General features: G+C 42.8%; 4 protein-coding genes across 10 annotated transcripts in view; 2 read left to right on the top strand and 2 right to left on the bottom strand.

Annotated features, from left to right (window-relative positions):
* Positions 1-3,406: 3,406 nt before the first annotated feature.
* Positions 3,407-12,432, bottom strand: LOC131669568 (sin3 histone deacetylase corepressor complex component SDS3). 4 transcript variants are annotated; one of them, XM_058944527.1, is made up of 8 exons: positions 11,739-12,432; positions 4,813-4,898; positions 4,693-4,756; positions 4,307-4,622; positions 4,060-4,240; positions 3,861-3,978; positions 3,703-3,787; positions 3,407-3,623 (listed from the first exon to the last, which is right to left on the bottom strand). In XM_058944527.1, the coding sequence occupies exons 2-8, from the start codon at positions 4,880-4,882 to the stop codon at positions 3,528-3,530; spliced, it is 930 nt and encodes a 309-aa protein (XP_058800510.1). In that variant the 5' UTR covers positions 4,883-4,898; positions 11,739-12,432; the 3' UTR covers positions 3,407-3,527. The 4 variants fall into 4 exon arrangements, with proteins under 4 accessions (XP_058800510.1, XP_058800509.1, XP_058800507.1 ...); XM_058944526.1 differs by lacking the exon at positions 11,739-12,432 and adding an exon at positions 7,580-8,120; XM_058944524.1 differs by lacking the exon at positions 11,739-12,432 and having other exon boundaries at positions 4,813-5,583.
* LOC131669570 (uncharacterized) lies at positions 6,819-11,712 on the top strand. Its single transcript, XM_058944528.1, has 6 exons — positions 6,819-7,232; positions 7,330-7,550; positions 8,131-8,316; positions 8,595-8,762; positions 9,236-9,439; positions 9,735-11,712. The coding sequence occupies exons 2-6, from the start codon at positions 7,491-7,493 to the stop codon at positions 9,888-9,890; spliced, it is 774 nt and encodes a 257-aa protein (XP_058800511.1). The 5' UTR covers positions 6,819-7,232; positions 7,330-7,490; the 3' UTR covers positions 9,891-11,712.
* Positions 12,433-12,580: 148 nt separating the features above from the next.
* Positions 12,581-19,715, top strand: LOC131669571 (tetraspanin-18-like). 3 transcript variants are annotated; one of them, XM_058944530.1, is made up of 6 exons: positions 12,581-12,721; positions 12,796-12,961; positions 17,930-18,130; positions 18,213-18,404; positions 18,512-18,709; positions 18,800-19,715. In XM_058944530.1, exons 2-6 carry the CDS (start codon positions 12,902-12,904, stop codon positions 18,872-18,874), a joined length of 726 nt encoding a protein of 241 aa, XP_058800513.1. In that variant the 5' UTR covers positions 12,581-12,721; positions 12,796-12,901; the 3' UTR covers positions 18,875-19,715. The 3 variants fall into 3 exon arrangements, with proteins under 3 accessions (XP_058800513.1, XP_058800512.1, XP_058800514.1); XM_058944529.1 differs by having other exon boundaries at positions 12,707-12,961; XM_058944531.1 differs by lacking the exons at positions 12,581-12,721; positions 12,796-12,961 and adding an exon at positions 14,957-15,266.
* An 85-nt stretch (positions 19,716-19,800) lies between these two features.
* The window catches only part of LOC131669567 (uncharacterized), a 53,297-nt gene continuing 47,899 nt past the window's right edge, over positions 19,801-25,198 (bottom strand). For both annotated transcript variants that reach the window (XM_058944523.1, XM_058944522.1), the window contains 4 exons: positions 24,733-24,823; positions 22,633-24,237; positions 22,405-22,555; positions 19,801-21,715 (listed from right to left, as the gene is read on the bottom strand). In XM_058944523.1, coding sequence (XP_058800506.1) covers positions 21,447-21,715; positions 22,405-22,555; positions 22,633-24,237; positions 24,733-24,823 — 2,116 coding nt within the window. In that variant the 3' untranslated portion in view covers positions 19,801-21,446. The remainder of the gene's footprint in view (positions 21,716-22,404; positions 22,556-22,632; positions 24,238-24,732; positions 24,824-25,198) is intronic.

The following is a 25,198-nucleotide window of genomic DNA, read 5'->3' as shown; positions in this document are numbered from 1 at the left end:
CCTGAACGCCACACACACACTGGATATGAACTACTGCCGACACTCACACACAACACTCCGAAACCGCACACGACCGAAAAACGGAGCGCTCCAGGAGGCGCTACGACTACCGGCACCGAGATACGAGGTGCACGCGTTAGAGAGTAGGCGGCCATCTTAGAACGCTAAGCTAGATAGAGCGGCAGCGCGGTAGACTAAGCGGGAGTGCGAGCGAGATAGACTAATTAAGGGGAAGAGAGAGCGAGATAGATAGATTACTAAAGGCGCGCCTATAGTTGACTCAAAATTACGATTTTTTTTGTACGCGTATGCGAATTAATTGTAATTAAATGTAAGGCGATTTGAAACTTGTTTTAAATTTAGAACTGACTTAAATTAAATGTATTAATTATAATTGAACCATATCTTACGGATTAAATAATGTATGTAATCTCGCAAACTCTTATATATACTTGAAAGCGATAAGCCGCGTATTTATTGAAATTAATAGCTAGCCGATGAAATTTGAAACTCGGACGAAATTTGTTGATGACGTCACGACCAATAGGCAAATCATTAGAATATTTGATTTCCGTCCTCATCAAAATTCCGACAAGAGTAGGGATGAATCTCTCTCTTAGATTAAATGCTGACCGACCTAGTGGGGGGTGAGAGAGGGTAAAAATTGATGCGTAATAGATAAGACGAGGGGCGCTGTTACCTTCTTAATTTATATATTGACCAATAACGACACACTCGGAGGGCGCTACCGATATCCGAATTTGCATATCGGCCAATAATAGTTTTTCTTCTCGGAAAGAGGAGAGAATGAGAGATCTTTGACCGCGGAGAACCGTTTCTCTTCCATTTTGCCACTGGATCTCGCCAAGGACAGTTCCGAGCGTAAGATAGTGAGAGCAACCTAGCATATTTCTTTTCTTTTTGAAGGATTTATCGCCGCATTAATTCCAAGTAAGTGATTGAAGTGTGACTGACCTTCGCGAATAATTAGGGCGCTAGGATAGGAGTAGACCGTAATTCGCCGAGGCGCGTGGATCCGTCGCGGTCGCGATTGCGAGTTCTGACCGAAGCGCGTTGACCTTCCGCCATTTCAGTGCGCGATGTATGGCCTTACAAATAAATGAAGTAACTTGATATTGCGTTCCGGTAATTTCACCTAAATCCCGACATTTTCCCTCTGCCAATTATTTTCAGCCGCGGACGGGATATTATAAGTGAAATTTGAATTGTTTTTCTCTATTACGGTAACGAAACGTACGATTCGACGAAACACGACCTGAGACAAAGGAGTGAGAGCTAGTCGACCGGACACCTTCTGTGATTCTGCTGGAAGCAGGATATTGGATAAAGGATTGATTTGAACGAGAATGTCAGGACAAACATCGTCGGAACTCTAAGTGATTTTTTTTAAGGTTCGAACAGTTTTGAAATCTTGAAATTTCATCGCCCGCTCTGCGCAGTCGCACGGCGGGCAATTCTACCGACGAATTCGCCGTTGACACGATTTTCCAACGATCACTGTAGGTAAGGGCGGTGACCTGACGCCCTGCTACCAAGTTCGGAAGATCACGTCCAACGGAAATTAGTGTTGGCGATTTTAGCTGGTGAGGCCTACGCCCCCCGAAATCCCCCTTCACAAATCATTATTATTCTCGTTCATTTCTTCCAATTTGTTTGAATTATTAATATATTATTACTGGTAATTAGTATAACAGGCATAATAATTTGTTTTAATTTAACCCAGAATTGCAAAAATACTTACTGCTTATTATAATACAGAAAAATTTCTATTTAATGTAGTTCAAAAGTATTGTAAAGCTTACACTTTTATTTTCTCAAATATCGTGCACACAATTACTAACTATACCCGAGTTACAGCGCCAAAGTGTTGACTCAAAACAGAGTATAAATTTAAAAGTTACTTGATTGTATTTATCGATAGTTTAAGGCACGTCATTACAATATGCATAGAAATGTTAATCACAAAGCCGCGTATAGAAGAATATCAATGCATATACTCGATTTCCTTAAACTATGTAACTTGAAAGTTTGAAAAAGAAAAATCTATTAAATTAATTAGTAACTGCTAATTTATACATATACTAATTTATATTTTTGTATTTATAAAACATAAATAAACTTTATTTGGTTTGAAACGCTAAATAAAAAAGAAAAATAAAGATTTTGCACAACTCGACTTCTCAACTTCGTTCTCGACGTTGAGATTTACTCTGCTAATTACCCTGTACACTTTGTATTTCGGGATGTAAGGGTACCGGCCCCCTAAGAATTGATCCCTCTTTGCTACTACATTTACTATTGTGATATTATTAGAATGTAGTTTCATCCTTTTGTCCAAAACTATTTTAACATAACTTTCAAATCCCCTCTTCGACTCAAAGCAAATTCAATAAGATTTATTCTATTGGCTCTATATTGATTTGTCGAATATTTGCTAGGGCCTCCAAAATCAAACTTCGCAATCTTCAATTAGATATAAACCTACGCCTGCCGCGCATAAAGATATTGAGTTGTCCGCAAAGTTAGTTTTTTTAATACACATTAAACTCAACCGAAAACTCCAATGAGTCCAATGAGTCCAATGAGTCTTATATCTCACCCTTTTTGCAGCATAAATTATCCAAGTTTTGAAAATTCTAAGTTTCTAAAAGGCAGGAAAACAATTATAGATTGAATAGTTATGAAATAAATCAGTAAAAGTAAGAGAACAAAATAATACAGAATAGGTCTACAACGATGGTTGGGAAAAGCCTAGGTAATAATTGTTGCTACTCAAGATGTGGTCTGCGTTACAATTACCGGCTTCTGAACTACCACTCTCATTGCTCCGTGTATATAAAACGGCTAAAAGCACAAATAATACAAAGTGAAGAACGATTAACTTAAGTCTTTCGTTATATATTACAGCAATGTATCTATAAATGATGCTAAACTCTCATCTGCCATATTGAAGAAACCTAATTTTTCAAAATTTGAAAAATCACAGCTATTCTCAGCCAAGCCAATTCAAACTCCGAATCACACTGGAGACGTGAATGATGAAAAAGTATGCAGTAAAATTACTTTCAAAATTAGATAGCGAGCAGATAGTTGATTTCGGTAAAATATAAATTGTAGGGCGCTCAATAAATAAATTTATATGATGTATGTTCTTATCATAACTAGGCAAAATCGCATTTAATGTAAACTTTGGAAATTTGTGAGCAATATGATGCGCATTAAGTATAGATTTTTAAAATAAATACATACTTACTAAATAATATCTACTTTATTTATATCATTTTTTTCAATATATAATTATTCAATTTATAATTAGTTGAAAATGAAAACAAAGTTTATGAAATATATTGATTCATTTTTTTTTAAACATACATAAGTAGGATTATTTTTGCTTAATATACCATTATCAAAACTATTGATACATATTAAATTAACTACTTACATATCATTTCTTATAATTAAAAATAATATTATTTTTTTACTAAAAGTCGAAGGTCACTTTGGAATTAAGACGCTCTACGTTTCAAAAACATTTTGCCACGAGATAACTGAGTTACATAAATGCGAACTTTCGTATTATCTGAAACTTTTTTCACCCAAATCTGCAAAATGAGCAAAAGGTTGTAAATCACAGATATTAATATAAAATCAAGCTTTATTATCATGCATAGGGATACTCACAGCCTCCGTCCCAATAGCAGATATATTTGCTGCAAATCTCACTATATCTTTTCCTTCTACATAAACTGGCTGTCCACGATGAAACCTTGGTAATATTTTATAGTATTATTAAAGTTTATAATTTATAATAAATAACAATTTATTGGAAATATAAATACCATCTTCTTTCATATAGTAACTTCCCATCTTCTATTCTTGTTTCCACCAAAGCTGTGTCATTAGGAATAGAAATGTGCTGATTCCCAATATTTGCTGTAGTATAATGTTGCATAACAACTGCATTTTTATAAAGAATATTCAATTATGGATGGAATAACATACTTTATTATTTATTGTAATGAAACACAATAAAAATACCTGATTTTCTAACTGTTGTTAATACTTTTCCTCTACTAATAGCTTTCAAATCATTTTCAATTTCTTTTTCATCAAGTAAATAATTTAATTGCGCTGGAGGTGGCTTTCGTCGTTTTTCAACTTTTTCAGGAACTGGATCATTTGGCCTACGACGCAATTTTCTTGTCATTACAGGTTTTACCTAAAAAACAGTAGAATATTTCAAATAAAGTCAGAAAAAGTTTTTTTAATTATATAATAAATGAACCTCAGTTGAATCTCCAGTTAATTCCATTGAATAGCGATCTGATTCTATAAGCTTACGCTTTTCTTCTATATCAGCTATAAGATTTTCTTTTAAATCACTTTTCTTTTCTTCAAATTCTTTTACTGCTGCTTTTTTATCCAATATATAATCTCTTTCTACACATTCAGTCAAGTAATCTTTGTAAATAATATTCAAGCGCAGACGTTCTCTGTACTGTGCTTCTAAACGCTTAACTTTGCGATTATATTCAGGATGTGTACCATCTTTTAATTGTTGTAATTGCTTCTTATAACTTGAAAGTTTATCTTGGTAGATTCTATAAAAGTACATGCATGTACACTCAATTTATTGCTGATGTTCAAAAATTCATAAGTATGATTACTTACTGTTCTTTAATTTCTGTGTATTTTTCTGACTTGCCCATGTCAGTTTCACTAGCCTCTTCTGTATCTAAAAGTGAAAAATAGTAGAAACGAATTAAATGTTTTGATATAAATTATTTTTACCTTCATCGCTTTCATCTTGATCGTCAAGATCTCGATCATCTTCCAAATAATCATCGTTTTCATCATCCATATCAAAATCTTCTTGACTATAAAGTGCCGAATAGGATGAGTCTTGATACATTTTTAGACAAACTTCAAATTACTAAGACAGTACAAATAATGTAATAAAATAGCTTTTAACACCGGTTAATTAATTATTTTATCATTGAACACAATTACATATTAACAAAAATGTTTTGAGCAGATAGTCTGCCCTTTCGGCTGGTCTGCTTTTTTGTTTATATTGCTATACCATGGAATATGAAAAACGTGTGAGAGGCATAAACTTACAAATAAACTTAGAAAAGATCTGCCAAGTCACAAGTGCTAAATACTATATACGCTAGTGGACTAGTGGAGGGAAAAAAAGTTCTGTAGCTACATTATTCGAAAAACTGAAAAAATATTTGATGTTGCGTAATATAGGCATATTTATGATGACTTTGAACGTATATGAAACAAAAATAGTGATCTTAATTAATATGATAAATAAAACACTCTCTCTTTTTGAAAATTCTTTTACAAAACAAAATATGTTTAAGGAACTTTTTACAAGAGAACTGATCGGACGTTGGACAGTTTTGAGACTAGACATGCACGAAGTCGTAAAAATGAATTAATTACTTAATATTAATTGGTAAAATAAAAATAAATGCACATGGTCTTTTCAGACCACACAGAAATCTTTAGTATGATAATCACAAACAATGAACTCCGGTTATAACTGTAAAAAGAAAAGCACTAGAAAGAAGCATATCGTTTAGGAATATGAATAAATAAATTTTACAACTTAATTAAAGCAAATTAATGAATATTAAACGTGATAAACCAAAGCAGTATAATAAATTACGTAAATTTAATACATATAAAATGCATATTAATATACTTGTATCTATCAAAACAAATTTTCTTACTATCACGTCTTTACAATAAGTAAATTATTCATTTTAATCGAGGGCTAATTTTAAATTCAACTTTACATATCTGAATGGATATGTAAGAGATACAATAAATCTTTGCAAATATTTTTTTTTCACATAGAGTTATTGCGATTTAATTAATTACAATAAATATATCGTTTCAGGCTTTTTGAATTGCAATCAAACTCAGGCGTTCTAGTTCGATTCTGTACATAATAGAATAACCAATATTAAAACGGCTATTTAAAAATTAGGTTGTTTATTTAGTTTTAATTAGCGTTCCCAATATTAACCGAATAGACGAAATGTTATGCTTTTGATTCAGAAAAATGACTTAAGAAGTTTCGGCAAGAACTAACAAATATAAAGCTACAGAATCGAGATTTCTCCACTAGTCAGGTATACAGTTTATATACGACAAGATTTTGGTTTTTCGTTTTAATAATTAACCGCTTTAACATATATAACTGTATAACATATATAACTATTTAGCCAAATGTTACAGATTGGATAAGTGTAAGTGTTTGCTCCTATTTTGTGATGTATACGAAAGGGAGTGTAAATATTATGATTAATTTATGTATTAACGATCGCGTTTATTCAAATGAAATATCAAGGAAAATTCATTTGAAAGATTCGTGTTAGTGGTAGATTCCTGCTGAAACAGGCCATGTATTTATTATAGCCATTGAAGGCATTGATAGGCGCTTATCGCTTCCGTAATTGACATACCAAATTTTGATTATTTCCAAGTTGGCATTATAATGAAACGTTTGAAGAAAAATTTATGAAAAAGGGAATTTTATAAAATCCAGCTTAATATTTAAAACGTTGTAAAATCTCATTGAATTGATACAATAATGATTACGCGCAATATTCGATTCCGCGAGTGCACAAATAGCTTGAAATTAAAGAATAGAAATGAAATTATTCAGTCGGAATAAAACAAACAGATCATACTTGAGCATCTGAATGAAGCGCGATTCGTTGCAATAAAAATCTTGCGATGAAAATGAAAGCTAGGCAACATAGGTTATATGTATACAAATAAAAGAAGTTGCGCTGCGAAAAATTACGAGAGAAAGACTTTTTTCGACTCGCCGATACGTTGGAGTTGATTAATACAAAGCGGAGAAACACGCGAGTGAACAGCGACACAAGAAGAGATAGAAATAAAAAGCCGAACTCGGTAACATCTGCGGTCCGACAAAAAAAGAGGGACTCAAAGGATGTGGAAGTGGGTACGGGGTCAAATTTGGAAAACACATGGCTGTGGGAGCGAGCGGCAGTGAAGCGAGCACTGGGAGCCGGGGCAGACGCGGCTACGCCCGGTGCAGCACTTGAGCGAGACTGATCGACGGCAGTATTGCACTCGTGAGGAACAGGAGAACCGCGGTGAACACGTAGCTGCATACCGCGTCGTTCGACGCGGGCAAGCGGCGACCACGGCAGCTAGTATAGGTGAGCGGACTCGAAAATTGGAGACGCGCTCCGAGCACTACAGGTCGCGCTCTCGCTCGCTGCGTAGTCGCCGCTCTGACGCTATACCTATACTCAGCTAGCTTGGCTTGCCGTCTCTCTCCCTCTCTCTCTCTCTCTCTCTTGCCTCGGCCAAAAGAGAGAGAGAGAGAGAGAGAGAGAGAGAGAGAGAGAGAGAGAGAGAGAACGAGAGTGCGCGAGGGCACGCGCAGCCCAGTGACAGGAGCACCGTTTTCGATCATGGCACGGATGCTCTCGTGCCTCCGCGGGTTCCTGCTTGGATTCGTCGTCATCGTCGGCGTGAGTACCTTCCAACCGATCTAACGCACCTCTATCTAGCCACAACTCCATTTTGAACGCCGTGCCCAGCAGCACTTTGCTGCACCGCTTCTTCCTTGCTCTTTACCTCGCGCGTCGACGGTGCCCGTGGCAGCTCGCTTCACTCTGCATTCCGCAGGCAGCCGGGCTTAGGCGCGACAAAAACTGCTAGGCGTGCGCGCGTTGCGCCTCGCAACGTTTCTATAAGTGGAACGCGATGTAAAGTTCGCCGATCGCTCCGTTCTTTTTCGAGCGCCTCTCTGGCACACGCTCATCGTCGCAATGTTGCCGTCGCTCGTTTTCTTCGAAAGCTTTCCAGCCAGCTACACTGTGGCTGCGCTTCACTTCCGTCCACGCACGCTCGCTCGCTCCGCTGACAGTCCACCTTGGCGTCTATTGGTCTAGTGTCTGGCGTACGCGCCATTGGTCTTATCGACGCCCGCAGACGATCGGATCTTTCCTTTGACTTTCACCTTGCTTGCTTTGCGATACTTTACGTTACTGCACTGCGCGCTCATCCGGCCGAGGAACCGCGAAAACTTGCGCCAACTTGCTCGATCAGTTTTCAGGAGCGATCGTCGTCGCAGGATCTTCTATTTTCTTGTACCAACTGCACGAATACTCGCTACTTACCCCTTCAAATGTGGATGGACCGCCCGGAATCATGCTCGGTCTGGGAATCCTCACGTGTGCCGTGGCTTGGTTCGTTTGGCACTTTGACTATAGTGCCAAAGCACAGATCATATCGGTAAAGTATATTTGACTATCTATTTTCTAATGGTATATAATCTCTGGGCAATTTCATTGTTACTGTTCACACGGAAAGCCAATATCAGAATTTGAGTTTATATTTTTCCATTTCAATCTCGGCTACTCCGATGTTTCTTTTCTCTGTAGAGTTTTCTTTCACTACGCCAATCTTCACACGTAAAACTGTTATTCGTACTCGTAAATTAGCTTTGATGATGGTTTTCCTTTGACGTTAACAGTATTTCGGTCTATTAATGTCTGTCATATCGCTCACAGTTAGCAACCTTAATCGCAGCTATTGCGATAGTGGAAATCAGCATCGGCATCTGGGCACTGGTGCGCCACCAACAAATTTATGCTTTACCCGAAAATGTTGTACAAAAGGCTATTGTTACTTTGAATGATCCGAGGAGCGACGATTTATGGCATAAAATGCACGTAAAAGTAAGTATTCATAATATATTTCTCTATAATTTTGAATAATCATTACTGGAATAACTGCTGCTCATTCACAAAGTCGTACAAATATCTAGCCATAAAATAAAAAATGCATTCGCATCGTTTACCTAGAAATTATTGAACGGACCTTATAATCCTTTTTTACAATATGCGGCGATGCATTTCAATTAAAATTAATTGGAAATAAAAATTGTCAGTAAACTCAATGATTACACAAACGAATAGCGAAGAATCCTTCGAATAATAAAGCAAATTAGCATAAGGAGAAAGAGATCCATTTACTGCGTTATGAAAATATCAAATGATGCAACCTTTGATGTAACCGAGATAAATTTATACGATTCGTTGTCGATTGGATTTAGTTTGAAAAATAGTCTAAGCACATGCCCGAAGAAAAGGTTACATATAAATTTTCAAATTTAATAAGTTGCTAACGACGCTTGTACACATCATTCAAGTTGAACTGCTGTGGCGTGAATGGAGCTAGCGAAGATTTCAGACAAAAACACAAACACGTTCCATGGTCGTGTTGTTATGAGCTCCATGAGTCGGAAGACGAGAAGAAAAAATGTGAAAGAGGCTGTCACCATCCGATGATCCATCGAACGCAGTCGATTTTACTGTACGCCTTTCTTCTAGCTCTCAGCTCCTTCATTTTAAAGGTCAGCTTATTGAATTGTTATTTTTCCTTGATCAAAGATGTCATTGCATTGAGAGAATTTAGTTTAGAACGGAAATAGAGCAAACGGCAAATCATCGTCACGTGATCGCCATTAGCTTGAATCTCGTTGTTCATTATCTGCATTATCTGCTGTAGAGTGTTTGCTCACTATTGATCGTGCAAAGTGTGTCTCGTTCTACACTTAATCCTCACATTATTCATCTACAATTATTCTCTGCGAATAAGGGCATAACAATGATATCTCACTCAACAGTTTTTCTATGTACTTGTTTTAGGCTTGCACCGTAGCATTGGCGTGGTGCTATGCAAAGTCTATTGCCGAAGCAATAAAGAAAAGAAGAAAAGAAATAGAGGCAAATCATTCATCCACGATGATTTCGTCCGCAGCTCAAGCGAGCAGTATCAATAAACTGCAGCCTTCCAGACTATGATATGTGATTATAACGTGTGACTTAATATCATCGTGATATATATTGGCTTCCATCAATTAAGTTTTTCAATGGGTCAACGAAACATCCCGCGCGTCGTTTAATATCAATCGTCTACTCCAATTTATTCCAAATCATTCCTACTGATTTAAACGTTTATTTATAAGAATTACAAATCACCTTAGCTTATTCCTGACTGATGTATAGTTATGGCGTATTGGGCCATATACAAATGAAATATCTAAAGTACTTAATTTACATCTCTACTTAACAAAAACTGTTTGGATACTACATTGTCCACACACCAGGCATAGTAATTTTACACTATGTTCCTTCGTAAATTTTTTCAACTGCCTTTCATGAACCTGTATATGACTGTAATGTATACTAATATATATAACTTATTTTTTATTTTATGTATTTGTCTCGTTATAATTATAAACAATACTTTACTTTATTATATTACGTATGTACGTTTGAATAGATTCGATTCGAAAAATTCAATACGAAAACACATTCTAATGAAAGAAATTTCCTTTTATTTAATTTTGTCTTATTTTCAACATTTTCGAAACAGACAATTACACCTTCAATATGTATGATTTCTGAGTAAGTTTTCTGAAAATTACGTAAAATGATATTTTTATTCGTGTATTATTGTGTGTTGAAAAGGGTTTGAATTTGTACTCACGCTTGTTTATTAGAGAGTACCTAATTGCCTTTCCGCAATCGGGTAAAACAGAGTATATCAATTTTATACGAAAGCTTGACGAGGTTTACACAAGATTCGCTTTAAATAATGCATAGAAAATTTTATAAGATGCTTAATGTAGTGGTTTACATCCATGATATGAGTGAATCATATTCATTGTAATTATAGATTTAGTATAATATCTCTTAAATTCATTACACGAAATTGATTTTATAATAAAATAACAATAGCTTCACATGTAAAGTATCCTTTTGTAAGATAAATGACAGTCAAATGTATTCAAGTTGGAATATTATTGCATTTTTCAATTACAAATAGTTTATTTTTAGTAAAGTCTTATTACGAAAATTTGAAAAAAATACGTAATAATACATATAAATATTATCTTAAACTGATCGATTTTTCAATAAACTAATAACGAACATCATTATACTTAAATAACTATTTATCTTATTTATTACATTAAAACCAATAGTATATTGTATAAAAGAGATGAGAACCAATTCTTAAATACTTCCAAAACCGGTAATGTATTTATTATGTTGTTCATATCAACATTATTACGAACTTCATTTCTATTTAAGTATTTGCGAAAGCAGGTTGCACAGTTTTATACTCGACAAATGCGTGAAAAATCTTATTTGTACAAATGATAGTCTCCAGATACCCTAGATGCTTCCTACAACGTTTAAGATTAAATGAAGTGAAATATGAAAGTTCATAACTGGTCATAAAGTTTAATATACACAAGACCTCTGGTCAAACAAAATGAATAAAAATTAAGATATTAATTTTTTAAGTGCATCAAAAATCAGCTCGATTTAATAATATATGTGACAACACCGAAACCCTAATATTGATATAATAGCAACACGCATATAAGAGTACTTTATTAACTTGAACTACACGACTAATTATCACGAAGACTTTATAACGACTGACTCACTTGACGACAAACAACAAATTAAAACTGCTTGGCAACTTTCTCATCTTTATTTCTTAACCGTTTTTTGCAGTCGTGGCGTAAAAAATGTAAAAGACATTTCAACTTTTTTTTGACGAATTTCTAAAATATATGAGACTCATAAGTCGTGGCCAATAAATGACGCGAAATAATAACAACCAAGATAACTGCTTACCGTAAGTTCACTCCAGTAGTTTTGCATTAGACCATTTTTAATTTAGTATTCAAATATAAATGTTGTAATACCTATCAAGCCATATTTATACTGATGACAAATGAATCACAATCAAAACAATTTCTGAACAACCGTGCTTACAAAATCAATCACTGTAGCTTTGAATCCGAAATAGGTTTACCATATTTTTGAAATTGGCTAAATGTACTTGGACACTATTTTATCCTCGAACTTTTTTTAATGGCTTGGATGCAATCTTAAACGAGTTATTAAATTTTAATGTTTTGAAAAGCAACCGTTAATGCTTTAAAAAACGCCAAAACTTTTTATTTGTCGAAAATTTACAAATGTTATAATATGCAAATTTGAGCGTGATGTTAATTTGCATAGGCGAATAGTCGTTGCGAATATATACAGCCGATAATAGGTCATGATGAGTCATTTATAATCAGTACATGCAGGGATTACTCGCTGTGCCAGATATCTATACATCTTTGTAAGTGTGCGTAAGTCTGTGGCTCACTTTTGTTATCGAAATAACTGTGGCGGTAAGAGGTATTATGCAATCAATTAAGTAGAATAATTAACGAAAATAAGGTACAAAATTATATAGATATCAGTTGCGCGTACTATATGAGTAGGTATAGTCATAACAGTGATAATGTGCTGTACTCTATTATAGTTATATATATGTCCGCTGATGTTGACGCGGCTCTGCGTGCGCGATAGTGACAAGGGAGGGAGGTGAAGGGGCGATCAAGGGGAAGAGAGTATCACGAGCGCTGTGAGCAAATGCATAACCTGTTGAGCGTCTCTTTCTTTCTTTGTCTGCTTGTATGTCGTCCATCTCTTTCCTTTCCGCGGTGGGAGTGCCTTCTCCGCCATAGTAGCCGGTCGCACTGCTCTCCAGCGCCACACAGCTCTAGTGACCACAGCACCAGCGCGTCATTCGCGTTCCCGCTTTTGGACGCTTCACGCACTTTGTACATTTCTAGACATTTTATAACCAGTTTCGTTTCGGTCCCGCGTTTTCTCATCTTCGCCTCTCTTCTTTCAGAGCGATTCGACGTCGAAATTGAGCGGTCGACTAAGAGTTTTATATCTTATAGTTGGAACCTTCTGTGCCTTCGTCGTTCAAGAAAAACCTAGAAAAAGTTGCCACCATGAATTGTGGAATGGATTGCATCAAGTACCTCATCTTTATCTTCAACTTTGTCTTTGCGGTAAGTGTTTTCACGCCTCCTATCGCGATTACTTATAAATTCTATTTCGAACGATTAAAACTGTTAATACCATTCGCCATAATCAGTGTTTGCCTGAGATTTCGTGCTCACGTAATCCACCTGCATTTCCTGTTAACCATAATGCGTGCGTTTATCATCGTAATATGTATTTTTTAAACGAACGGTTACTAATTTAAATCATCCACGCCCGTGCACGTATTTTACACTGTGCTCGATCTTCGTGACCTCGTGAAATTGCAGGCGTCAACGCTCCATTTTGCGAATTACCGTCTGTCGTATCTACAATTGCAACGTTTGATAATTTTTTCGCTGTTTTGTTTTCAGGCTCGATAATACGTTTACGGCAATACAAGCGTGTTACGAATATGAAAGAGAATCGCAATTTACATTTGATTTAGACTAATACTGTAGGATTTTGTAAGTCTTCTGTCGGATGGTTTGCAAGTGTTTTACCTCTGTGAATTGAATGTTATCTGACTGAAACGATACCTTGGCAAAATTGATTAGTATTTATAAGCATTGCGAAATTTAGTAATGCAATAAGACTCGTAATCAATACTACTTTCTTACGAAGTTAGACCTCGAGTGCTTATCTTACTTCGATAACGGGGAAAGGATCATTTTTTCAAAACTCGTTGAAGTAACTATGAGTAATGCCATTATCTTCTACGAGAACGACTCTGCAGTCAGTCTTCTATATTTAGCCGTTACACTGTGTCGAAAAACCAGCTACATCTTTCGTAATTTCTTTGTATTTGCGAGTGATAAAAATAATCCTCGAAAAGGCAAAATTATGCAGAAACCATTGATGAAATAGGCAAGAATATATAGCCACCAGCTATTGTAGCGATGAGTAGTTTTTCAGTGCATTCAAAAGCTATTTAAACGAACTTGAGCTCATTGAAGAAATAATGTGATTTGATTTACAAGCATAATGGAAGGTTAGCGTAGTTTATATATCTTCTGCAGGATACCGTTTACAAGTAACCTTGTGGATTTCCACGTTAAAATGAGAAAAACGCCATTCAACCACTCAAGTATTCGTTGAACGCGAGGTCAATGTGAAGTTAATTGTTAGCAGGTTAATGCTCCTATTACCTTCCAGCTCGCGACAGTAATGTACAGTACAACGATTACAAATGTGCTGGGATTTTTCGTTTTTGTTATTCAAATAAGGAACAAATTCCAAGTATTGATAAAACTTTGTTTGTTTTGGTCAATATTATCCGATGACTCACTCTTCGGTGTCGTCAGCCTGATGCATCGACGTATCTATCGTCATTCAATTAATCGGAATTTATTGAAAGGATTTCTTTGCAAACTTGTTGCTCGTGCCGTCTTTTTTTACAGACAATAACACTTCGGCTCTGAAACAATTCTAAAGTAATTGTAACACTGTATTTTTATCGTGGGTGTCTTGAGTGTAGGTATCGGTTGAATAAAATCCACCGCAAAGGAAAGAAAGATCTTAAAGTAGGTGGAATATGGCAGACTTGCGAGGTAGTGTGCTACCGGCGTACAGATGTATACGGTTCATGAGAGTTTTTCGGAAGAAAAGGTAAATGCAGAAGCGATGAACAGGAAAAAGGAAAAATATAGACAAGATCTGTACGTAGAATTGTCGCGTGCTAGAACGCGGCATGGCAGGGCCGCAGTCCGCAGGCAGCAGGCAGGTATATAGGTGGGTACAGCTTTCCGTAGTATAGTCGGAGTGAGAGATGCAAGCTACAGTGCCTGCTGCCTGCCCCGTAAGAGCAGCGAGGGAGGGGTAGAAGAAAGTAGCTTGTGGTAGCGTGTGTACACGGTGTAGGTGTGAAGGTGTGCGCATTGGGTTTTCGAGTGTAGGCTGGGCTGCTCGCGCGGCGCGTCGACGGTTTCTCTTTCTGTTTTCCTCGCGGATGTGCACGAATCGAGAAACGGCGCGGGCAGAACTAGCTATAACAAGTGCTGGAGCCACGCTGCTCGCAGTGCTCGCTCGATGGCCAGTCTCGAGGAGCGGCAGCGGTGAGCGTGCACGAGCTGCGAACCGCGCGGCTTCGTTTCGCTCTCCGCTCTTTCCCTCACTCTCTCCGTCGCTCCGTGTTTATTCGGTTGTTCTCGTGGCTCGCGCTTCGTTACGATCGCGCCGCGCGCTCAGTCGGTGCCAACTCGTCGCGACCTACGACGCACCTGCACCGCCGCCTTCCCCGTCCCGTGGCTCTGCTTCAGCAGCTCAACAGCGAACATGGGTTGCGCCTCGGGCTGCGTCAGGTGGTTGCTCTTCTTCGTCAATTTTCTCTTTGCCGTAAGTTCAGTGCTGTACACGTAATACCACGCGATGGCGAGCTAGGGCGCCGATCCGCGGTGCGGCGTACGATTGATCGCCGGCCAAGGCGCTGGTCGTCCGACGACGAGTCGCCAGTGCTGGTGGGCGCTTTGTGCGCAGCGTCGCGGCTCGCCGCGCGAGGATGATACACGCCCACGGTGCTGTGTGCGTGCTCGGGAGAGAACGAAGAGAGCGCGCGCCGCACGTGCACGCGATTCTGCGTAAAATGGAAGCGCAGTTTCGCCGCGAACGTTGCTCGCTGGCTGCGGCTGAGCGGCCGCTCCACCTGTCAGTTGTTACGCAAGCCCAGGCTGTTCCGGTCGGCTACCGTGGCGCGATAAGCTCGCTGCGCGAGTACGCGCTTTTGCTCGATCTTCTGCGCGCCTTTTCCGCTCCTATCCGCTCTTCCCTCGGATCTGTGCTCTCGCTCCTCGTCGAGACTGGCGCCCGCGAGACTTGACAACATCGCAATCAAGCAGATCGCCTCACTTCTCGCTTCTCGCTTCTCGCTTCTCGCTTCTCGCTTCTCGCTTCTCGCTTCTCGCTTCTTGCTTCTCGCTTCTTGGCTTTGTTCCATTGTCATCGAGCGACTTTTCGCTAAGATTTTTCCTCCTCTCGCCCACGCGTTTTCGGAGAGCTGATCGACTCGCTATTGGCTCTAAACGACTCGTGCGGAAAACCCCTTGGCCGTCCCCGCTATCAACATCCGCCTACGTGTCTTAGTTTTGTGGCTTTGCCGAATGTCTCGTTTCGGTTCTCTCTCGCGTCATTGTTGATTTTAGTAGCTAGCTATAGAAACGCACATTTTTATTCAATAAAATGTTGCTCAATGACGCTCAATCAGCCTTTAAAACGCCTCCTTGCCCTGATATGTGCAATGATGTAATTACACGCGAAGAGAGCCCAATTGAAATTACTGCACGGCTCTATCGAGCAGTTGAGACGCTTTTTATCGTTTGAAACCTAACCTCGCGAATTTTCAATTTGACGTTCGCGATACTGGTACCTGCGCAGTATTCCTTTTTCAAAACTAACCGATCGCACTCCTAGTGCAGAACATTTAACTGGTGCTGGCAAACAATATCGCGCACTTATGAATTTTACAAACTGATTTATCCTTTTCTTCGCGATATTAGACGGCTTCGATTTCACGCCGATCGCGAGTTAGATGCTCCTTTGTTTTTCTCGCTTTTTTTGTACGATTCATTAGCATGCGTACGAGGTGACCTTAGCGCATGGTCGACGCAAGTATCTCATTGAAATGAAATTGGCGGCGAAACCTTGGCGAATACGACAATCGGGCAATGTCTACAAACGTAACCTTCGATCGAAATTTCAATCTCTCTCCCAATAAAGAACCCGTGAGACTGGATAAGCAATACTGGATAGGCAAAAGCGCAATAAAATAAATGAAACGCCATATAATGTTGTTTTTTAAAATAATTAGGGCGCTTTGCTCATAGAAATCTTTTCCGAGAGAACTACTGGCAATTGGAAACGATATTGCTATAAATAGCGAGCCTTGAAACGTATGCTTCCAGCATATCGATGCCACGTATGCGTAGACGTTTCGCGCGTATATTCGTCACTGACGGCGGCGCTAATTTGTTTGGCTATTGAAAGCTCGAGAAACGATCGATCGTGGAGAGGCAAGAAGCTCGGCTGGCGGCTACCGGTATACCGGCATCTGCCACGCTTAATGCACGCACACGGAAGTCTATGCAACGATTACGCAACGACTGGGCTCTCGCGAAAGCAAGCGGGTATCAGTTGGAAAGAAAGAAATAAAGGTTCGCGAGTGTGCCATCGAGGATCAATAATTAATGGCGATCGATCGCAAGCGAAAGCTATAGAAAGTGGAGAGCGATCGCCAGAGTGCGGCGCCGTCCGTGGCTGGGTTCAGGATGAGGCCAGGTCGCAGCGATAATGCGCGCTAAACCGAGTTGCCCGATTAGCGAGCTGACTGGTACGAGAGAGACGACTGGCCGCTGTCGTCCGCTGTCCTCGAACGGCGCCGGCTCGCGCAGCAGGTGTCGGCTCGCGCGAGCTACAAATCGTTCAACTTGGGCTGGATTCATTGACCCTTTGCTCGCTCGGCGCGCGCGCCAGCTGCTATAGTGCAGAGCCAAGCCGTGTAGGCCGTCGCCACGGGAGGCCGATCGATGAGCTTAGCTGCCGCGTGGGCAGGCTGCTTTCGGCTTTGACGGAACGAGAAAAGCGGAAAATCCGGCCGCGCGTCGGACGGCCGATCGATGTGGCGCGAGCGACGCCAAGCAGTCGCCGCTCGCTGCCAGATCAGCGACCAGCGCTCGCCCAATCGATACCACCCCGTGTAGGCTTGCTCCTCTCGCGACTCCTTGGCCCATCGATTTCGCTTGTCCTCGTGGCGGTCGCCTCCTCGCCTGCTCGCTTTCTCTCTCTCTCTCTCTCTCTCTCTCTCTCTCTCTCTCTCTCTCTCTCTCTCTCTCTCTCTCTCTCTCTCTCTCTCTCTCTCTCTCTCTCTCTCTCTCTCTCTCTCTCTCTCAAGCGCGTGTGCCTTCAAGATTGACGGCGTCATTTACTAACAAATCCCCTACTAACGAACATACCGAACTCGTAACTGGCGAATCGATCAATAAGCATGCTGAATTTTCACGTTCCAGCTGGGAGGACTGGCGATCCTAATAGTCGGAGTTCTGATCGAATTGAACAAAGGTGACGTATTGGCCATTTTCGAGGGAAATGTTCCTTCGCAATTGACGCTACCCGCCACGGTGCTCATTGCCGTCGGTGCAATCATTTTCATCATTGCCTTCTTTGGATGCTGCGGAGCTGCCCGTGAAAGTCACTGCATGATCGTTACCGTGAGTATCATCTTCAATTCGGACCGTATTCCGAATCGACAATCGCGTTCAGCATATTAATTTTATCTTTCGTCATTTCAAGTTTGCCGTGTTACTGTTGACTCTGCTTGTCATCCAAGTAACCATAGCTGGTTTCGCCTTCATCAAAATGAATGAAGGCACTTTCGACGAGGACTTCAATAAGCAGTTGAAAAATCTTTACGATAGGTACTTCCAAGATAAGCCAAACGACCACAAAGCTACCGAGGCTACAGTTAACTCCATCCAAACTTTGGTAAATGTCTTCACGCTTTGTGCTCAACTACTGATTCCGTGCACACCATCGCTTTTCTAGCAAGGCGCTTTTCTTGCTAATCGGCAATGAACTCCATTTCATTTCAGATGGGCTGCTGCGGATTCAACAGCCCCGCGGATTTCAGAGGACCGATGCCTTACTCCTGCTGTGGAAAACCGGAACACGAGACTTGCGCAGTTCCAGATCATGACCATCTAAATGGATGTGAATCGGTCGTTCTTCCTAAAATACATAAGTACATGAATACTTTGGGAAGCTTAGCCCTTGCTATTGCAGCAGTCGAGGTAGATTAAGATTTTAAATAATGTTACCTTTATCACTGCTTACTCGTTACCTTGATCACTACTCTAACAATTGTCAATTATGTATTTCAGCTATTTGGTGTCATTTTCTCCTTCTGCCTAGCTAACTCGATACGAAATGTGGAGCGCCGAGGATACAAAGTCTAAATTTCTCACAGCTTTCAAACGCAACGATTTCATCGAAAACACTTTTTTTTACATTACCATCAATTATATGTTATGCTAATGTAAACGTCCAGTTTTTCAAGTTAAAATCGAGATATATTTATATATCAAACAACTCTAAGCTCATGTTTTTCAAAGTGAATTGAAACACGTACCTTATGCGTGATGCTTACTATAAAAGCTATATTGTAAGACGCCTTCGTATTTTCTAAGATATTTAAAAAGAGCTTTCATCAACATTGAAGATTGTAATTACTGGCTACAGATAATTGTTTAGATTCACATACATTTTATATACTTATTAAAAGTTTTATACATTAATAGCAAAGAAATTATTTATAACGAACATGTAACGTCTGACCGTACAGTATAACTTCATAGTTGAATAAGGTACATAAAACTTTACCTCATTATTTCAATTTTATATGTAATCAGCTTGAATTAATTGATCTATATACCGGGCTATTTTTCATACACATATCTTCTTTGGCATCTAAGTTATTTATCGAGTGAGTTTTTATAAGAATTTTATAATTTGTCAATTATCTAATTTTGTATGCGCTTTCATTGAATCTCTCAAGAGTTGGTTCAATGCTTATTTTCTTTTTAAATCCTTAGATTTAAGCTTTCTTCTAAACCGCGAATGTTCGTTAAATATTCTAACTGTCATTGAGCAGATTTATATAATTACTTGCGTGTGAACATGTTCGCAGTCATTAAAATGTAATGTTGCATTTTTCTCGTAAAGCGTATTAACGATCACGTTTATGAATCTAGTGTTAATCAACGAATTTGCACGCTTCAATAAAATTATTTTGTAAAATTATGGTTTTATTAATAATCGGGGTTAATCAAAGATAATCACAAGCCACCTTACGTTTTCTTCATTTATTAAGTTTTACCTACGATATCACTTAATTCTATCGGTTTTATAATACATGTTATTTACAATCTCTTTCGTAGGTTTTTAATATAACGGCGTATTTTTAAAGTAACTTTTTTCGAAATTATTTTTCTACTTCAGTCACTTCCATTAACAATAAGATTACTTTTAAAATTATTAAAAATTACTTGATTCCTCTTCTTACCTACTGCTTTGAGTAAATTATATATGTAGATTCGAATATTTTTTTTATCATCTAAAAATCGCTGAGTCAAAGTATATGTTCTTAAAAAAGATTAAGAAATCCACAGCCTTTACATTAATTCTTTTGATGCAGCTTCAAATATAGTACATTTTCTATTTGTAAATAGTGTGAAATAAGTATTACAATTTTGGATAGACTTTGTTTCATTCGCATAAAGATTCGAAGCAATTAAATTCACCTTTTATGATTGACTGTACTAAGAAATAGACGCAGTAAAAATACAATTAAACAATTAAATCCATTGTTTCTGATTCAAAGGTGCATTTATACATCTGTAAGAAATATTACATTAAAATTAAGATTAAAATTAAATTAAATTAGGTTAAATGTTTATACGTATGAAACGGATGCAATCCAATTGTCGTTGAGCTGTACATCTAAGAGTAGATTATTCATAAGTAACGTAACCTTTTCGTAGTCCATCGAATTTAAGTAGTTATCCCAAGGCAACGTAGAATTACTCGAAGGTAATATGTCTAATTATAAAACAATTTCACGTCAACTACTTTTTGGTTGCTGATTCTAGGATTTTTTAAAATCAATTTTTCAATGCTCATTTCATACACGTACAATTAGGTACTATAGATTATTATTAATTCATAATATTTGAGTAGTATATTTTGGATGTAAATTTTGACGATAAGAGTTGAATTTTAGTTTTCATTTGGTTGTTGTAGATTGTACAAACATCGGCGCACAGTTTAACCTTATTTCTGAGAAATTAATTATTATGCCGGAACTTGAAAAAAAAAAAGTAAGAAATGATGGAAAGGAGTCTAACATTAGGTAAGTGTAAGGCATCTCTTTGAGTAGAAATCCAAAGACCGTCAAAATGTTTCGATTATAAAATAACTGTTAATAGCATGAATAATTTATGGAGACTACGGCATTCTATATAAAAATGAGGTGAAATCTAGCATTCAAATAAATATATATTTGTGTGTATATGAAATGAAAAATGATGAAATAAGGAAGTCTGGCCGTATTTCCATTGAAATGCAAAGTGAGTAACTCGTTTAATCGTTTAATCAAGAAATCCAATGAAACGAGTGGATCGTATTTTGGTATCTCGAGATTTAAAAGTAATTCGTTGTTACATATCTATTGATATTTTGCTAGACAGAGAGAATTTGATTTTGATTTGGTGCTGTCGTTTGCAAGACTAACACGATAACAACGAACTGCTTCTGATGCAAATGGAAGAGCGCTGCTGGTGAAAAGCGATGCAAAGTTCCGAGCGGACGAAACGATAAGATTTTGGAGTAAGGTGATGATCGCGCGATCGGCGTGGCATCGAACAATTGACGGCTGGATATTCGAGGCGATGGCTGATTGTAGTGTTTCGCTGATGTGCTTTCGCGCAGAGGCGTCGGGAAGAGGCCACGCAGCAGTCGTGCGAGGGCTATTTACAGTGGTGATATCCTCGTGCGATCCGCAGCGCTGCCGGGGCCGTTGGCCGGGTCGAGGAGGTCGAGCGCATTGCCAGCGCCGAGCTGCTGCGGCGGATGCGCGGCCGTCAGGGGAATGTCATTGAGGAAGTCGAAATAAGCGACGGCCTCGCGCTCTTTGTCGCCGTAACGCACGAAAAATTCGCCGCCTCGGCCGATGATCGAGGGCCTCGCCGAGCCCCAGTTGGACGGCAGCCGCAGCACTCGGTGGGCGTGCAGCGCCGAAGCTACAGAGCACAAAGCAAGAACACCGGTCAAGCACATTCTCCAAGGACTTTGCTCTCGAAACAGCTGTCGCTCATCCCTGATACTCTTTACAACGACAGAAGCTGGCAAGATATATTCGTCATCTGCTCCTCAATTCTCATATCGTTATTTCAGCTAGTTCGCTTGCAATCCAATATCTGCCAACTTCTGCACGTAGCCGAGCCAAGCATTTTCTCAACGTGTCTTCTCTTTTTCTCCGTTTTGCATTATTCGCCACTCGTTCTATCCGATCGTTCCTCCGTGGGCGCATCTCTCCGACAGATCTCTCGGTTTTAACCTGTCTGCTTTCAACAGCATTAAAAAAACAAAAATAAATCTTTCGTCAGCATAGAGTGTGGGTATTGCATTGCGATCGTCGTCGTATTCTCGTCGTAAGAAATTCGGCCGAGCGGAAGAGCCGACGGTGAGTCGGTTGGAGGGATGCAAGACGAACGCTCGCACAGTTGGGTCTGCGGAAGTGTGGAGTGCCCGATCGACATTGGAGAAAAAGAGACGATCAAAGTAGGCGAGAGGCGTGTCTCGTCGCGCAAGCAAGCGCGAGGAACGGGGCGGCAGTCGGGCTCGCGGCGGACCGGAGTTGGAGGAGCGACGGACGCGGTGGTGACGTGGAGGCTGCGCACGCCGGCGACGGGCAGTCCCGAAGAATTACCTTTCCTCTGGCGGCGGTAGCGGTGGAGCCGGTGCAGGTGGCGGTAGTCGGCCGGCTCGTCGCCCGAATCGCTGGCCGCCGAGCCGCTGCTCGAGGTCGCCGACGAGCTCTCGCTGCTCGCCAGCATCACGTCCAGCAGGTTGGCCCGCGCCTGCACATTCAGCCCACCGGTTAGTAAAGAGGCCGCCGCCGCGCGACGCGCAGAGGCGGCGCTCGCCGTCGAGAGACCTTGGGGTCGGTGAAGTCGATGTCCCGCTCGATGTGCACCCAGCCGGTGGGGCAGCAGCAGGCCAGGTCGAGCTTGTCCAGGGGCGCGAGCGCGTCGTGCCGGGCGCCGGCCTCCTCGCCACTCCTGATCATGCGGTTCAGCTCGTCGATGACGTCCTTGGAGGTGGCGCGCTCGTGGAAGCCCAGGCCGCGCTCCCGGCCCTCCACCAGCAGGCTCTCGCGCGGCGAGCCGGCGCGCGCGGGCGCGCTCACCACCGTGCTGGGCGTGGACGAGGTGGCGGCCTCCTCGTCCTCCTCGGGCACGGCGCCCAGCTCCTCGGGCGCGGCGGGCGGCGAGGGCGCCTCCTCGGGCGGCTCGCCCGCGGCCTCGCGCTCGCTCGAGCTGCTGGCCAGGCTGCGGCTGCTCTCGAACTTGACCAGCCGGTAGAAGTCGCGCGTGAAGTCGGTGCCGACGCCCGGCGAGACGGGCGTGCGGCGGCGCGCGCGCGACTCGCGGGGCACGCGCCGCTCGGCGTCCTCGGAGCCCGAGCTCGAGCCCGACAGCTCCAGGCTCCAGTCCTCGAGGTCGGCGCGCGCGCAGCCCAGCTCGAGCGGCGGCTCGCGCGCCGCCGGGCGCTGCCGCGAGTCGTCGAGCCGCAGCCACTGCTGCAGGTACTCGGCGTCCCAGGCCTCCTCGTCGACGCTGAGCAGCAGCGAGCTGCCGCAGCGCGCCATCGACATGGAGAGCGCGAGCCGCAGGCAGAGCTGGCTGTCGCTGAGGCTGCGCGCGAGCGGCCAGGCGAGCGGCGCGCGCGGCCCGCCCGGCGGGAAGCTGTGGCGCGCGGCGCGGCCCGCCGGGCCCAGCGCCAGCGCGAGCTCCAGCTCCAGGTCGAGGTCCAGGTCGAGGCCGAGGCCGAGGCCGAGCGGGCGCAGCCGCGGCGTGCCCGCGCTGTCGGCCGAGTCGCCGTCGCTCTCGTCGGCCGCCTCCTTCAGGTCCTCCAGGCCGCGCGGGTCTTGCGCTGCGGCGGGCGCGGCGCGCGCCTCGCTCGGCGCGCCCTGCACGTCGCTCGACATCGTCGAGTAGCCCTCGTCGCGGTTGCCGCTCTCCGGGCTCTCGCTGCCCTCCGGCTCGTCCTTGGCGGGCGCGGCGCGGCGCTCGGCGCTCGCGGGCGCGCGCAGGCCCAGCGAGCGCGGCCGCGCGCCGCCCAGCCAGCCGGGCTCCAGGCCGAGGGCCGCGAGCAGAGCCGCGCCGCCTAGCTCGCCGGCGCCCTGCTGCTGGCGCGCCCCGGCCGCCTGCGCGAGCCCGGACAGCCGCCGGTTCTGCGTCTCCAGCTCGCGGATGCGCCGCTGCAGGGTGCCGATCTCCTCGCGCAGCGCCTTCTGCGAGAGCAGCGCGCGCACCACCTGGTTGGCCACCTCGTCCAGGCAGCGCTCGTACTGTCGGCGCTGCGAGTCGGCGTCGCGCGCCAGCGCCGCGTGCTCGTTCTCGAGGCTGGCCAGGCGCCCGAGCAGCGCCGCCTGCACCTCGCCCAGACAGGCCGCCTCCAGGCCGCGCACCTGCGCTCGCATCGACTCCTTCTCCAGGCGCAGAGCCGCGAGCTCGCTCTGGAACTGCTCGATGCGTGCCTGCAACGCGTTCGTCGCTCGTCAGTCGGCTGTCGCTGCGTCGGACGCGCGGGGCCGCCTTCCTGGACGACGGCCCAAGATCGTACGTCGTCTCCCGCGCGAGAGCGAGCCTTGGTGGCTCTGGTCGACACGGGCCGTCGACTTGGCCGGCCGACCATCGCGACGCGTTATTCCAAAGGACCCTGTTGGAGCTCGGAGCTAGGAACCGAGGGCTTTCCGTCGACGTTAGCGTGCAGATTTACGAAAGATTCGCGAGAAGGGAGCGCGCGATGTCTGGCATTTAGCAGAGGCTGCATGGGAAGAGAAGAGAAAGCAAACGAACGAGCAAACACGCGGGCAATGCCGATAGCGAGCTCCCGACGCACAGCCAGTATTCATCGAAGTGTAACCGGCCGTGAAGAGATAGCGAGCGGGCCGCGCGTCCGCGTCGCCCCTGCGCGGCGGAAGACGCGAGCTGGCGCGAAACGAGCGCGAGAGCGAGCGACAGGCAGCCACCTCGTAGGACAGTGTGAGCGCAGTCTTCTCCTGCTTCAGCTGCTCGGCTCGCTGTTTGTGTTGGAGCAGCTCCCTCGTGTTCTCCTCCATCCTGGAACAACAAAGAATAGCCACATGTGAATGCTCGGCGGGCGCACTCGTGTGCATTGCAAGCAGCGATTTGGGAGCTCGGTCAAAAAATCATTCCCTCTGTTTCGCGCGCGCGCCACTTGCACCCCCGGTGCAGCTCTCTGCGGAGCAGCGGCCGTTCGATCCGCTTTCCGTCTGATTTACCGCCTCGCGGCGCCAAACTCCTCTTTGTCATTTCGCCGCGTGTGTCGCGCCTTCGCTTTTCGATGTGCTCGGAAATGTGCTCTGGAAAAGCGAGCGAATGGCTTTCTCGTGTGAAATGCCAAGGCACGCGTACGCGTCGCAGGGGTACGGCTCGGGTCGGGGCAGTGCGCGCATCGGAGAGGGGACCGTGCAG

This window comes from Phymastichus coffea, unplaced genomic scaffold (assembly GCF_024137745.1).
Source record: "Phymastichus coffea isolate CEN01 unplaced genomic scaffold, Cenicafe_Pcof_1.1 PCOF00094, whole genome shotgun sequence".
NCBI lineage: Eukaryota > Metazoa > Arthropoda > Insecta > Hymenoptera > Eulophidae > Phymastichus > Phymastichus coffea.
The sequence above is the reverse complement of the archived record's forward strand: the minus strand, read 5'-3'. Positions and strand labels throughout refer to the sequence as shown.